A 12,618-nucleotide genomic window follows, 5' to 3' on the forward strand; every position below is an offset into this window, starting at 1 on the left:
TGTCTTTCTTCAATTCCTGCAAGTATAACATCTTTGTGTTCAACTAAACAGGCTTAGGTTTCATTGTGAATGAATTGAAATGGAAAAAAAATCTCAGAATGTTTTTTTTCTGGATTGGGAATCATTGGAAATTTCTTATTATCATAGAACTGTATGGTATTACTACAGTACACGGGGTGGTATTTTAGTACTTGCTGCTGAAATACTGCTGAAAATATTGAAATAATATAGTGATAAATATTCATTGGAAGTAAACTCACATGACTAAGAGTCTCCTAATCTGCTCAGATATTGTTTTCACCTCAGTGACTTCAGTCTTTGGTTTTCAGACTTTGCTGCAAAAATAAACTGAAAGTTTCCTTTGTTTTCCGCCCGTGCTGCTGCTGCACCGCTCTACATGCTCTTTTTCTGCTCCTCCTTCTGCATTGGCATGCTAATGGAAGTATTAATTAATCATTACTCCACAAATGAGGTTCTGAAGTCCAGAGCCACGGAGCAGCGTTAGATATCTGCCAAGATACGGAGAGGAAAAAAAAGCTGCACCTCTGAAATTAGAAATGTAATCACCTCTGAGTGACAATGTTATTATTTTTCACGGGAACTGTGTCATGTCGGGGTTCTGCACAGAACAGGGGAACGGCTGCATAATCAAATTTTTTACATGAGTTCAAAAAAATCCCATCAGGACCTGAGGGTCCTCACCGTCTCGGCTGTGTAATTGATTTAGCTCCAAAAGTGTGTCTGCAGGTATTCATGCTCGCTGTGTAATGCACGAGTGTGTGTGTGTGTGTGTGTGTGTGCGTGCACGCTGCTGATGACACACCGTACCAAAGGGACTTGGCTGTGATCTTTAATGGCAGCGTTAATATTTAATGGTAAACGTGTTGTCAGCACAGAGCGGAGACGCTGCAACTGCAGGCCGATGCAGACGATGACAAGGCCCCCCCAGCAGGTGGCCTCAGTGGGGGGCGGGGGGGGGGTCACACACACTGAGCTGGATGAGGGGCCCCGTGGGTGCACCCGTTGATAGAGTTCGACAGCACACAATTGATGTTATGGAGCTCTTTTGTAGATCGCGGTGCAGACAGGAGCCACACAGGGACAGGGAGGAGAAGGAGGAGAGGAGGAGAGGAAAGGAGAGGAGAGGAGGAGAGGAAAGGAGAGGAGAGGAGGAGAGGAAAGGAGAGGAGAGGAGGAGAGGGGGGGGGGAGGGGGGGGCGGGGAGAGGAGGAGGAGGAGGAGGAGGAGAGGAGAGGGGAGGAGGAGAGGAAAGGAGAGGAGAGGAGGAGGCGGGGGGGGGGGGGGGGAGAAGAGGAGAGGAGAGGAGAGGAGGAGAGGAAAGGAGAGGAGAGGAGGAGGCGGGGGGGGGGGGGGGGAGGAGAGGAGAGGAGGGGGGGGGGGGGGGGGGGCGGGGGGGGGGGGGGGGGCGGGGGGGGGGGGGGGGAGAAGAGGAGAGGAGAGGAGAGGGGAGGAGGAGAGGAAAGGAGAGGAGAGGAGGAGAGGAAAGGAGAGGAGAGGAGGAGAGGGGGGGGGGAGGGGGGGGGGAGGAGGAGGAGAGGAGAGGGGAGGAGAGGAGAGGAGGAGGCGGGGGGGGGGGGGGGGAGAGGAGAGGAGAGGAGGGGAGGGGGGGGGGGGGGGGGAGAAGAGGAGAGGAGAGGGGAGGAGGAGAGGAAAGGAGAGGAGAGGAGGAGAGGGGGGGGGGAGGGGGGGGCGGGGAGAGGAGGAGGAGGAGAGGAGAGGGGAGGAGGAGAGGAAAGGAGAGGAGAGGAGGAGAGGGGGGGGGGAGGGGGGGGGGGGGGGAGGAGAGGAGAGGAGGGGGAGGTCGGCCTCTCACAGTCCTTAGAAAATGATCTCAATATTGCTGCAGCACACCAGGCACTGAGGGACGTGGACTTAGGCCGCAAGGTCACAGATTTGCAAGGGAGGAGGCAAAGTGTAGTTCAAGTCTGAAGATGTTCATGAAAAAAACTGTTAAAGTTGAGTGAAAGAAATGTCCATCTGGGCCTCAGCACCACACTGGGTACAGGACAGTGGAAACTGACATGTAGGGCAGTGGTTCTCAAACTGTGGTGCGCTCTCTACCACAGTAGAGCGCTCTCTAGTGGTAGGCAGTCAGTCCAAAAAAACAACAAAAAAAGAAAACTGGAGGGGGAAAAACAAGTAAAGTCATGAGGCTTTGGCCAAGTGAAGAGGAAAAGATTTAATGTCTCTGTAAGTTTGTTGTAGCTTTAATTAATTCACCTTTGAGACTGGAGTGGATTACTGGAGCCAATCCCAGGATTCATCGATCAAGGGCGGGGTCACACCCCAGACACTACAGCAGTCCATCACAGTGAGTCATAAGATTCACACTCACGTTCACACCGTGCTCAAACATCCAAAGTATCACATTACAATATGAGGTTAATGGTTGATACAGACATTAGGGAAACTAAAAGACAACAGAATAATTTTTTAAAGAACAAAATCTACACATATGCAAAAATGTGAAAAATGTCTTCATATTAATTTAGAACTTGTGTTATGACAAACAACAAAAGCACAAAGTAGACAAATATTACCGGAAATTGCTAAATTAACTAGCCAGAAGCTAGAAGACAACCAAAGTCCATAACATTCAGGTTCAAATCCCTGACGACCAAGGACAGTGAAGCTGTTTGTTCAGAAGTCAGAGTGAACCCAGAGCAGCTGCAGGGCCCAGGTTTTCACTGTTCCACCAAGACACATGTGGACAGGTGATCGCCTACAGCCACACAAACAGACAGCAGCCCTGTGTGTGCTCGTGTGTGTGTGTGTGTGTGTGTTCCTGCTATAGCTGTTTGGCTAAAGGCAAGCTCCGGGAAAAAAAGGAAATACAGGGACACGAGCCAAATGTTAGCTAAAACACAGCAGAATAAGTCAATTTCAAGGATTACAAATGACCTTCATTGACATACTACTTATGAGGACATTTTTGGAACAGTACTATTTTTGTGAGGGCAGTTTTGAGGGGTACATTTTGCAGGACCACACTGAGGGACAGAGTATTTTAGGGTATATGATTTTTCTTTTCAAAATTACGATAAGAATTGGCCTCAGATTAGAGTTATGATGAGGATTAGGATTAGACATACAGCACAGAATACTTGTTATAGTTAAGGTGTGCGTGTGTGTGTGTGTGTGTGTGTGTGTGTTTTCTTCACACAGAACACAGTGGACAAGCTGATCAAGAAGACCAACCTGGCTCTGGTGGTGGGAACCAACTCCTGGAGGGAGCAGTTCATGGAGGCCATTACTGTCAGTGCAGGTGGAGTACAAAGACGTTCATTTTTAATTAAAATTACAGAAAATACAGGAAATAGAAACATCGACTTTCAAAAGATGTCACTTTATCTAAAAAAAAAATTACAATAAAATAAAATTCAGGCAAATTGATGTCCTCGAATAAACACGAAGATCAGCCGTCCAAAACACACACATTTCAACTTTTAAAAACAGTGGTTCTCAACAGGTGGACTGCCACCCACTGGGTGATCGACAAGTGACTGCACAGAGGTCATGCATTTTCGGTGCTTTCTATGCGTTTCAACTGACTAAAGCACATACACATACATACCACATACAACCTAATTAGATGTCAAGTGGGCTGGACCAGTAAATGTTTTCATGCAATAATGTCCAAGTATATTAGATATTTATTATTTACTCATATTTAATGAAATATAATTAAAAAATAAAATCTTGGTTTGCGTTTTTTTTTTTTTTTCAAATTTTCATAATTCATCGAGTGGACCGGAATGAACACCCTAGCGGGCCAGTTTTGGTCCACGGGCCGTATGTTTGACAACCATGAACTAAACGTTGTGGTCAATGACGACCTGACAAGCTGTAAAAAAGTGTTTGTAAAAACAGCCATTCCATCACAGTCAGCATCAGCAGCATCAGCATCAGCCTCAGTCTGCAGTGCAGCTGTCACTCCATCCACTGCTCCATCCGTGATGCCTTCAGTCCGTCGCTCTGCTGCTGAAATATTCAATCCAGCCACGCCGCCTTTTCATTTTTTCATGATCCGTTCCACGTCTGGAGGATGAACGCAGCTCACGTGTCCTGACACTTTGAATCAGCAGCGTGTCCCTGCAGCTGTGTTTACTGTCAGCAGAGGGTGACACTGAGGACCGGCTGCATCTGCTGATAAAAAAGGACAAGGAGGTCGGCCGTGGGCACGGTCACCTCCTGATGCTGGACACTCAGCTTTGGTCCTGACTCGTGGGTCGGACTGGTACTTGAACTCACTTTACAGAGAAAAAACAAACCTGTGAAAATAACACATGTTGTACCAAAGTACAGCAGAGTAAACTGTCACCAAAACACAGACGGAAAACAAAGTTACCCCAAATACTTCGGTTTGTAAAGAGTACTGAACCAATATAGGATGAGGAGCCATTTACTACATACATTACTGTAGGGCGTACAAGTGTAAGGCAGGTGCATACATTCTGTATATCGCCCCCTACTGTGAAGAGAGACCCCTGAGTGTATCAAGTCCACCAGGGTACCTAAAAAACACAGTAAAACTGAGTAAAAACACCAAGGTACACAAACAGTGTTAACATAGTACACCAAAGTACCAACTCTATGAAATACAATCACTTTGTTGAGTGTATCAGGTATGTGAATTAATATATTTAGTACTCCAATATAGTGTGACAAATACATGGAGGTACTCCAAGTATATTGTATACGTTGTATACAATATACTTGGAGTACCAGGTGTAGGTTCAGTATTTGTTTTACCTTGATGTATACTATACATCAAGGTAAAACAAATACTGAAGCTACACTGCGGTACATGAAATACACTGAGGTGCAGCTATATACTAAATACGTCAAAGTACTTCACATATATAGTATCCGTCTGTTTCCTCAGTATCAGTATTCACAGCACAGTCTGAGGTGAAGAATCCGTCTGGCTGTCATCTGAGGTGAATGTTCTCCTCCTCAACCTCTCTGTCACCTCCTCTATCTCCTCCATCCATCCCTAATCTTTCCCCTTCCCCTTCCCCTCCTCCTCTCCTCCCCCCTCTCTCTCTCCTCTCCTCCTCTCCTCCTCTATCTCCTCCATCCATCCCTCGAGGCACAGTTAAATTCTGAATATGTTTTCCAAACATTGTTGATCATCTCTCTCCCTCTTCTGCCTCCTCACCCTCTCACGCCTTGATCCCTGTCTCATCTCTAAATATTTACTCCCCTCTGCTTCACTCCTCTCTTCATCTCTGTCCAAACGTCCTCCTTATCTCTGCGTCCTCATCACTGCTCCGCTCTGTCACGACCGCTCCGGTTCAACTTCAGCTGGAACTGAGCCTGCCCTCTCTCTCTCTCTCTCTCCCTGTGTCACCCGTAGATGAGGACGAGGAGGACACGGGTGAAGAACGGCTGCCGTCCTGTTTTGACTACGTCATGCACTTCCTCACCGTCTTCTGGAAGGTTCTGTTCGCCTGCGTGCCTCCCACAGATTACCTGAACGGCTGGGCCTGTTTCGTGGTGTCCATCATCATCATCGGCCTGCTGACGGCCGTCATCGGAGACCTGGCCTCTCACTTTGGCTGCACCATCGGCCTGAAAGACTCCGTCACTGCCGTGGTGTTCGTGGCACTGGGCACATCGGTACCAGGTGAGGGTCTTTCACTTTAACGGTGGAGGACAAGGTTTTGGTTTCACCTCCAGTTTAAAATACCATCTGAGTGGGAAGGTGGTTTGTGGGACAGTGCAGGACAGTAGAGACGTCTACGACTGACAAGCTGACCGACACAACTGTCAGGTGGACTGTGAGGAACTGTAGACTGAATAACACTGTTGAGGACAAGAGCTTCACCCAAGTAATCCACCAACTCTATAAAGCTATATTTTTGTTACACTTGACTTGGTTTCCTTCAGATTCCTCCATTATATTACATTATATATTAATAATTCCATCATTTGGATTAGACACAAATAATATGGTGTTATTTGTATTTCTGTTTCAATACAATATACAGTCAGTTTAGGTTGACGTCAATTAGTCATGAATAATTAATCACCATTAATCATTATTAATCCCAGCTCCTCTGTGATTAAAAATACATAAAAAATAAATGTTTTATAAAAACACTTTATATATAGTTTTTTTTTATAATTCTGTTTTTAATTTTTAGGGTAACCTTTATTGATAAAGCTTGTCATGTAGCAACATTAAGCTAACCTTTCCAAATCTTTCCAGTAATACAGTATATAATAATGATAGACAAACTTTCGACTGTTTGGCTAACCTTTAGCTTCTTCTGCCTAAACTGTATTACTTGTTTTAACTATGTTGGACAGACACATCTTTTTGTCTATTAATGTGCATTTATACTTTCTATCTTCAGCTCAGATCTCCACTCTACCTCTCGTCGAACTGTATTACTTGTTCTAACTATGTTGGACAGACTTTTTGTCTGGTCTTTTAGCTCATTTCTAGGTATTTGAGTTAACCTCATTTTTATTGATCTTGGACCTTTGGCTTGATATGTGCAGACATTAACAATCTTTTTGTCTAATAATGTGTATTTATATTTTCTATCTTCAGCTGGTAATAGATTACAGTAAAAATAAAGTACCAATATTTTAATACAATGTTTAGTTTCTTAAAGCTGCCACATCTGTACCTGGAGCTCAGATCTCCACTCTACCTCTCGTCCTCTCGCTATTTAAACACATATATTTGATGAAAACATTTTCAAAAGTCTATAAGGGTTTGTTTACTAATGCGGCTCACGGCTCCTTTAATAAGACCAAACGCTGACTCAGTCCTCTGGGTGAAGTATTGTTTCTTTTGGGTGAAAATGTCAGTCTGGAGAAAAAAGTAATAACAGCCAAGTTGCTGATGAGGCATGTTTGATGTTTGAGTGAGTTCACGAACCTAAAAAGCACATAATCCATCAAGTGACATGTCAAATCATGGACTAGCAACATTTGAGGATGGAGTCGGAGAAACCCGGGATTCAGGACAAAAAAAAAGAGGAAAACCTAGAGTAAAACGATTGCCTAATGAGGTTTTAATACCACCCCCTTAAAAATACACAATTGAAGGTGTATACATAGTTTTTGTTTATAATTTCTTGCATGCTGAGTAAAGATAAGCCCCGCCCCATTCTTCAACTACTAAAGCAACCAAAAATAACCATGGTCAGCCTAGATTAGCTTAAAACTTTTACAAACCTGGGAACTAAAAGATAGGGATGTTTGATAATTATTAGCATATTTATGTCGGTAAGAATCGTTATCACTTTTTTTCTCTGAATAATTGTCATTGCGACACAGCACACCACTGCACACAGTCAAATGTGACTTGTGCTTTTAACCCAAACAGCTGCATATATATCGGTATCAGTTGATATCAGAATCGGAAATGAAGTGTTTGGACAATACCGGCAAAAGGTTAATATCGGACACCTCTTCTAAAAGACAAAGGTTTTCCCAGAATATAGCCTAATAGTAGAATGTAGTCTAATGAAACAGTGTAATGTCAGCTAAGACTTGGCTAAAACATAACGTTAATTAGTCAATAAGAGCCAACATGTTACTTCTGTAAAAGCCAAAGGAAAGTTAAGCATCGGTTCTGACTGAAAACCTTTTCTTCTTCCAGACACTTTTGCCAGTAAAGTAGCAGCTGTCCAGGACACATACGCAGACGCGTCCATTGGAAATGTCACCGGCAGCAACGCCGTCAACGTCTTCCTGGGCATCGGCATGGCCTGGTCGGTGGCTGCCATCTACTGGTCCATGCAGGGAAAGTCGTTCGAGGTTCCGGCGGGCTCCTTGGCCTTCTCCGTCACCCTGTTCACCATCTTCGCCTTCCTGGCTATCGCCATGCTCCTTTACCGGCGCCGGCCCCACATCGGAGGAGAACTTGGTGGACCCCGGAAACACAGACTGCTCACGTCAGCCTTCTTTTTTGGCCTTTGGTTTCTTTACATCCTGTTCTCCAGTCTGGAGGCCTACTGTCATATAGAGGGCTTCTAAAGTCAAAGAGTTATGACCGTTATGACACACAGAGGTTTAGTGCAAATTCAGAGGTAAAAGAGTACATTCTCTCTCTCACTGGCTGTGGAATCGGGTCAGTCTTGGACAGTTTGGAAGGACAGAGGAGGTAAAACTGGGATTTTTCCCAGACCCTCTCTCTTTCTCTTCCTCTCTCTCTCTCCCTCAACCCTCTCTGTAAGGATACTCAGAGGTCGACATCCTGCCCTCAAGTGCCCCCTGGCTTCTTTGAGAGAGTTTGCTTACAGTTGGGATTGGGTTACCACCAAATCCAGAAGATGCTGATACCAAGAGATGGTCCTGCATTCCACTGGAAGACACTTACACAGTCCCATGCTGTATGTGTATCCGGGGAGAGCTGAGTTTATCAGAAGTCTATATTTTTCTCAACATCTGAAGAGAACGACTTTTTTTAAAGTATTTTGGGGATAAAAAATTTGAAAAAAACAAAACAAAACAAACAACAACAACAACAAAAGTTGTGCACACACACACACAAAGAGAGGAATCAGGGAACTATTTTCTGATCCACGTTATAGGAAAAAAAGAATATATGGTTAAATGGAAATATGAGTGACAGCAGGATGTGGTCATAGTATTTATTTTTATCTGCATTGTTTCTAAGGGAGGTGGGTACTCAGAAATCACACAGATGAAGAAAAATGAGATGATGATGAAGAGGAGGAGGAGGAGGAGAAACAACAACAACAGTTCATAGTTCACCAACCAAACCATTACGATGATGAACATGGTCAAACTGCCCGGAACATTACTTCTGTACTCTCTACGTATCTATATATATAATATATTTCCATATTTTCTGTATATTTTGAATATTTCTTTAAATGTGGTCACCTTCTGCTCTAACAACGGAGGATTCCTGTGGATCAGTAGCACAGGAGGGGTTGTGGGGGTCAAACTATATACTGGAACGATGTCTTCACATTTCTAAGAGTTATGTATCTTTTGCCTAGGTAAAAAAAGTATGACGTTGTATTTTATTTATTTATTTACCGATATCTTGGTCTGAATGGAATTTTCACCTTTTAAATCTGAAATTTCTGGAGTTAAAAAATAGGAAAAAAAAAACTAAGAAAAAAAAAGTGATCGTGTTGCTGCAGAGATAATTACAGAGGTATTTTTGTACTCTTCCATCCATGCACTTTGCTGTATAGTTCTGTAGATGGAGACTTCTACTTGTACATGTGCAAAAGGCAAATACTATCAAGGTGTCGCAAAGGAGTCAACACAGTGCCTGTGCAGGAAGATGTTTTTGCTGCAGCTTCTCACACTGAACCTGTTTAGAAACTGAAGAGGCGCTCTCCAAAATGGAGATTAATGATACTATGGCCGGCTAAAATGATTTTATTTACCCTCATACATACTAGCTCTTTTACTGCCCAGTTTTTAGAGTTTAACCTGAAAAATATTTGGAAAATTTTTCCATCTTAAAAATGTTTTGGCATTATTTTCTAACACAACTCAGTTCTAAATATTATATTTAAATAAAAATGTTGTGTTCTTTGTAGCTTAGCTGCAACATGGCTGTCATTTGGCTAAAACAGGACATTATTTAAATCAACTTGGACCCTCTGTCCTCTGTTCTTTAAATTACCATAATTTCTGGAAAAAGTTAAACTAAACAACATACATTCTTTTTTAATAATTAAGTTTAGCCATGTCCATATTCCAGAGTAAAATCCAAAAGTTAAAAAATAGCAAATAAAAGCTCAAAACAAAGCAAAAAGACAAAATCACTAAATAAAATTTAACTTTAAAACAACAATAAGAAGTGAAGGCCATAGTTAGCAGCTAGCTACCTTTAGCCTCTATAAAGAAAAATGAAGATAGATAGAATTTGGTCACTCACATAGTCGTGGCAACAACAACAGAGATGACAGTAGTAGTGGAGTTTAGCTTTGCAGACTGGAAAACACGACCAAAACCATTGTCATTAGTGAACCTCCATTTTGGACTGCGACTCTTCAGTGATGCTTCAGTGTGTTGTCGGTGTGGGTGAGGGAGCAGCAGTTAGCACCTGGTTGAATCCAACCGTAGTCTGATGTTGCTGTTTTACACACAGAAACGACTGGTGCTTTCTTTTTCACACAAACGTTTTTTGAAAAATCCTTACATACTTAAAACTTCACTAAAACACTAAAACAGAGTTTTATTACCGAATTCTACACAAAGTGTATGTTAGCATACAAACGAGTCTGTTTATAGCTAAGGTTAAAGTCACCCAATCAGAACCAAAGAGGTGGAAAACCAAACGTAGAAATACGGGACAGTAAAGTGGCGGTAACACTGTATTTCCACAAGGGGGTGTTATTCCTCAGTCCCTGCGGTTCTTGTACTTATTGCACTCATGTTCTTTGTGGTGAGCAGTGATGTAAATACTGAATTAGGTCCTCTGTTTAGGCACAAGACCTCACCTGCTCACATCACTGCACCTCTATTTAACTATAAAAGCTATTTAAACACACACACACCAACACACACACGCGCACACACACCAACAGGCACTTGCACGAACAGTGACACGTCTGACTGACTGTCTCATTCAGACAAATCCATATTCTTTTATTTAACTGTACATACTGTACACCTAATCTGAACCAGTGTGTCCACACGAGGCACTCTTAGCATTATTGGCTGTGTGGTTACCAACTTCCATCCACTAAAAAATCAAATCCTGATTTACATTAACAGCTTAAGACGGTCACAGAAAATGATGTCATATCCAGTGAAATCCAAGTGTGATGCGTAACAGTTTCCCAAAGACACAAAGGCTATGAAATAGCTACAGAAACTGAGCCACGTTTTTTTTTTGTTTTTTTTTAGATGGTCGACACCATGAGCAGCCATGTTGGGGTATTCTTTGGATTGGAAATGTCATCATATCAGTTCCAGCAGAGTAGGTTACATGGCATTTGGAACTTTACGCCACATTAGTCAAGCTCTATCTCAAAATTGTGCTCAGCAATCCTGTGGTTTCACAGCTGTTAGCTGTATCAAGACAACTTAACTGAAGCTGGGGATACACCGTCAGATTTGTTCTCAGATTTTACCCACAATTCCCAGTTGGACAAAATCTCCACCAGTCTACCTTAGTTGTGAACAGTTAGCATTACTAATTAGCACAACAAGTCAGTCAAACGGGTTAAAAACGTTTATGGCTTTTTATCTCTCACATTCAGTTGGTGTGATCTGGAAATATGTTGATCAACAGCCAATGGAAAATGAGAGAGGGAGGGCACAGGAAACAGTGTCAGAAGACGACAGGAAGTAGGGTGAAGATCGGTACCAACAAAGCAAACCTGGACCTGGAATATACACTATACTATATATTATAATCAGCCAATGAGAGTCCGATGGGTTCAGTCGACTGTAGTTGGTCTGACTAATCCTGTAGTCTGGGATTCCTCAAGAGAAACAGGTGTGGAGTGTGTGATCCCCAGTCTTTGTCCTCGTACAAAAACCTGCAGAAAGCGATCAGTGAGTGTGTACTTTAAGTCTCTTCCTAATCTGTGAAAGTTGTGTACTTCGTCCCCAACTGTACACGATCTACTGGTCACCAGGTTTTTGTAGTCCCTTCATCTGAGCCAGCGAAAATGTGGAATTCTTGAAGCTTTATTTAACTTATTTATTCCCTTCTGTTCTCATTGTGTCAACCTCTCCGTAGCAAAATACAGAAATTATTTTGGGTCTGACAACATGTGTGTGCGTGCGTGTTCGTGTGTGTCTGTGTGTGTGCGCGTGCTGAAGTGCATGTAAACCTGCTGAAGCTGCAGGCTGTGGGTCTTAGCACTGCTGTGCACAGGTGCTGTAGTAGTGATGGTAATGGTCTCCACAAGGGCACGACTCTGAATCGGTGGTCTTAAAAAAATAATACATGTCTTTACTTCTTCAAAGGAAAAAAAAAATCTCTATTTAAAACATATTTATTGTATACACCACTTCTTAATGCACCGGTTTTTGTTTGTCTTTGTTGGTTTGTTTTCTCAGCCTACTGGATGGAAGTGAAATGTCACTGTGCAGTAGTTAGAACTCGTGGTTGCTGATGTTGTGAGACAGTGAGGGAGGGGCTTCAGTGACCAGGTGGACACTGTTCTCTTCTTCTTTGGTCATTGGAACGGGACACGGGCCACGTTATAATGAATGGCTTTGTTTTTATTTATCTGGCCTGCAATGGGATGTTAACGTTTAAGGGAGGGAGGGGGCAGAGGGAGGGGGAGGGGCATATTTCCAAAGCTTACTGATGTTTTTTGAAATTGACCCGGGTTTTTTTTTTCTTCTTCTTCTTCTTCTTCTTTTACTGTGGAATAAAAGCAACTTTCTGGTTCATAAGCAAACACTGGTTTCACTGACTGAGAGCTCGTGTTCATTTGACTGACATACAGCAGTGATGACGTTCATTTACAAGCCTTTAGCGATTGGAGAGCTCACCTAACACAGCCGGGGACGGGTGGATGGCGGGCGGGTGGTGGAGAGGGGTAGACGACGGAGCTCATTCCTATCCTCTTCCTGTTGATTCTCAAGCTGCCCATTGAGATAACAAATGACAAAGTCAATGAAGTC

At 43.1% G+C, this 12,618-nt stretch overlaps 1 protein-coding gene across 1 annotated transcript; it reads left to right on the top strand.

Annotated features, from left to right (window-relative positions):
* Positions 1-3,177: 3,177 nt before the first annotated feature.
* Positions 3,178-12,397, top strand: LOC103381382 (sodium/calcium exchanger 3-like; the record flags this gene model as incomplete). The annotated part of the gene is made up of 3 exons (XM_017042881.2): positions 3,178-3,286; positions 5,381-5,650; positions 7,643-12,397. Coding segments are annotated over 3 exons (756 nt in total), but the record flags the coding sequence as incomplete, so codon positions are not given.
* Positions 12,398-12,618: the final 221 nt, after the last annotated feature.

The sequence above is a fragment of the Cynoglossus semilaevis genome, chromosome 1 (genome assembly GCF_000523025.1).
Source record: "Cynoglossus semilaevis isolate Cse_v1.0 chromosome 1, Cse_v1.0, whole genome shotgun sequence".
NCBI lineage: Eukaryota > Metazoa > Chordata > Actinopteri > Pleuronectiformes > Cynoglossidae > Cynoglossus > Cynoglossus semilaevis.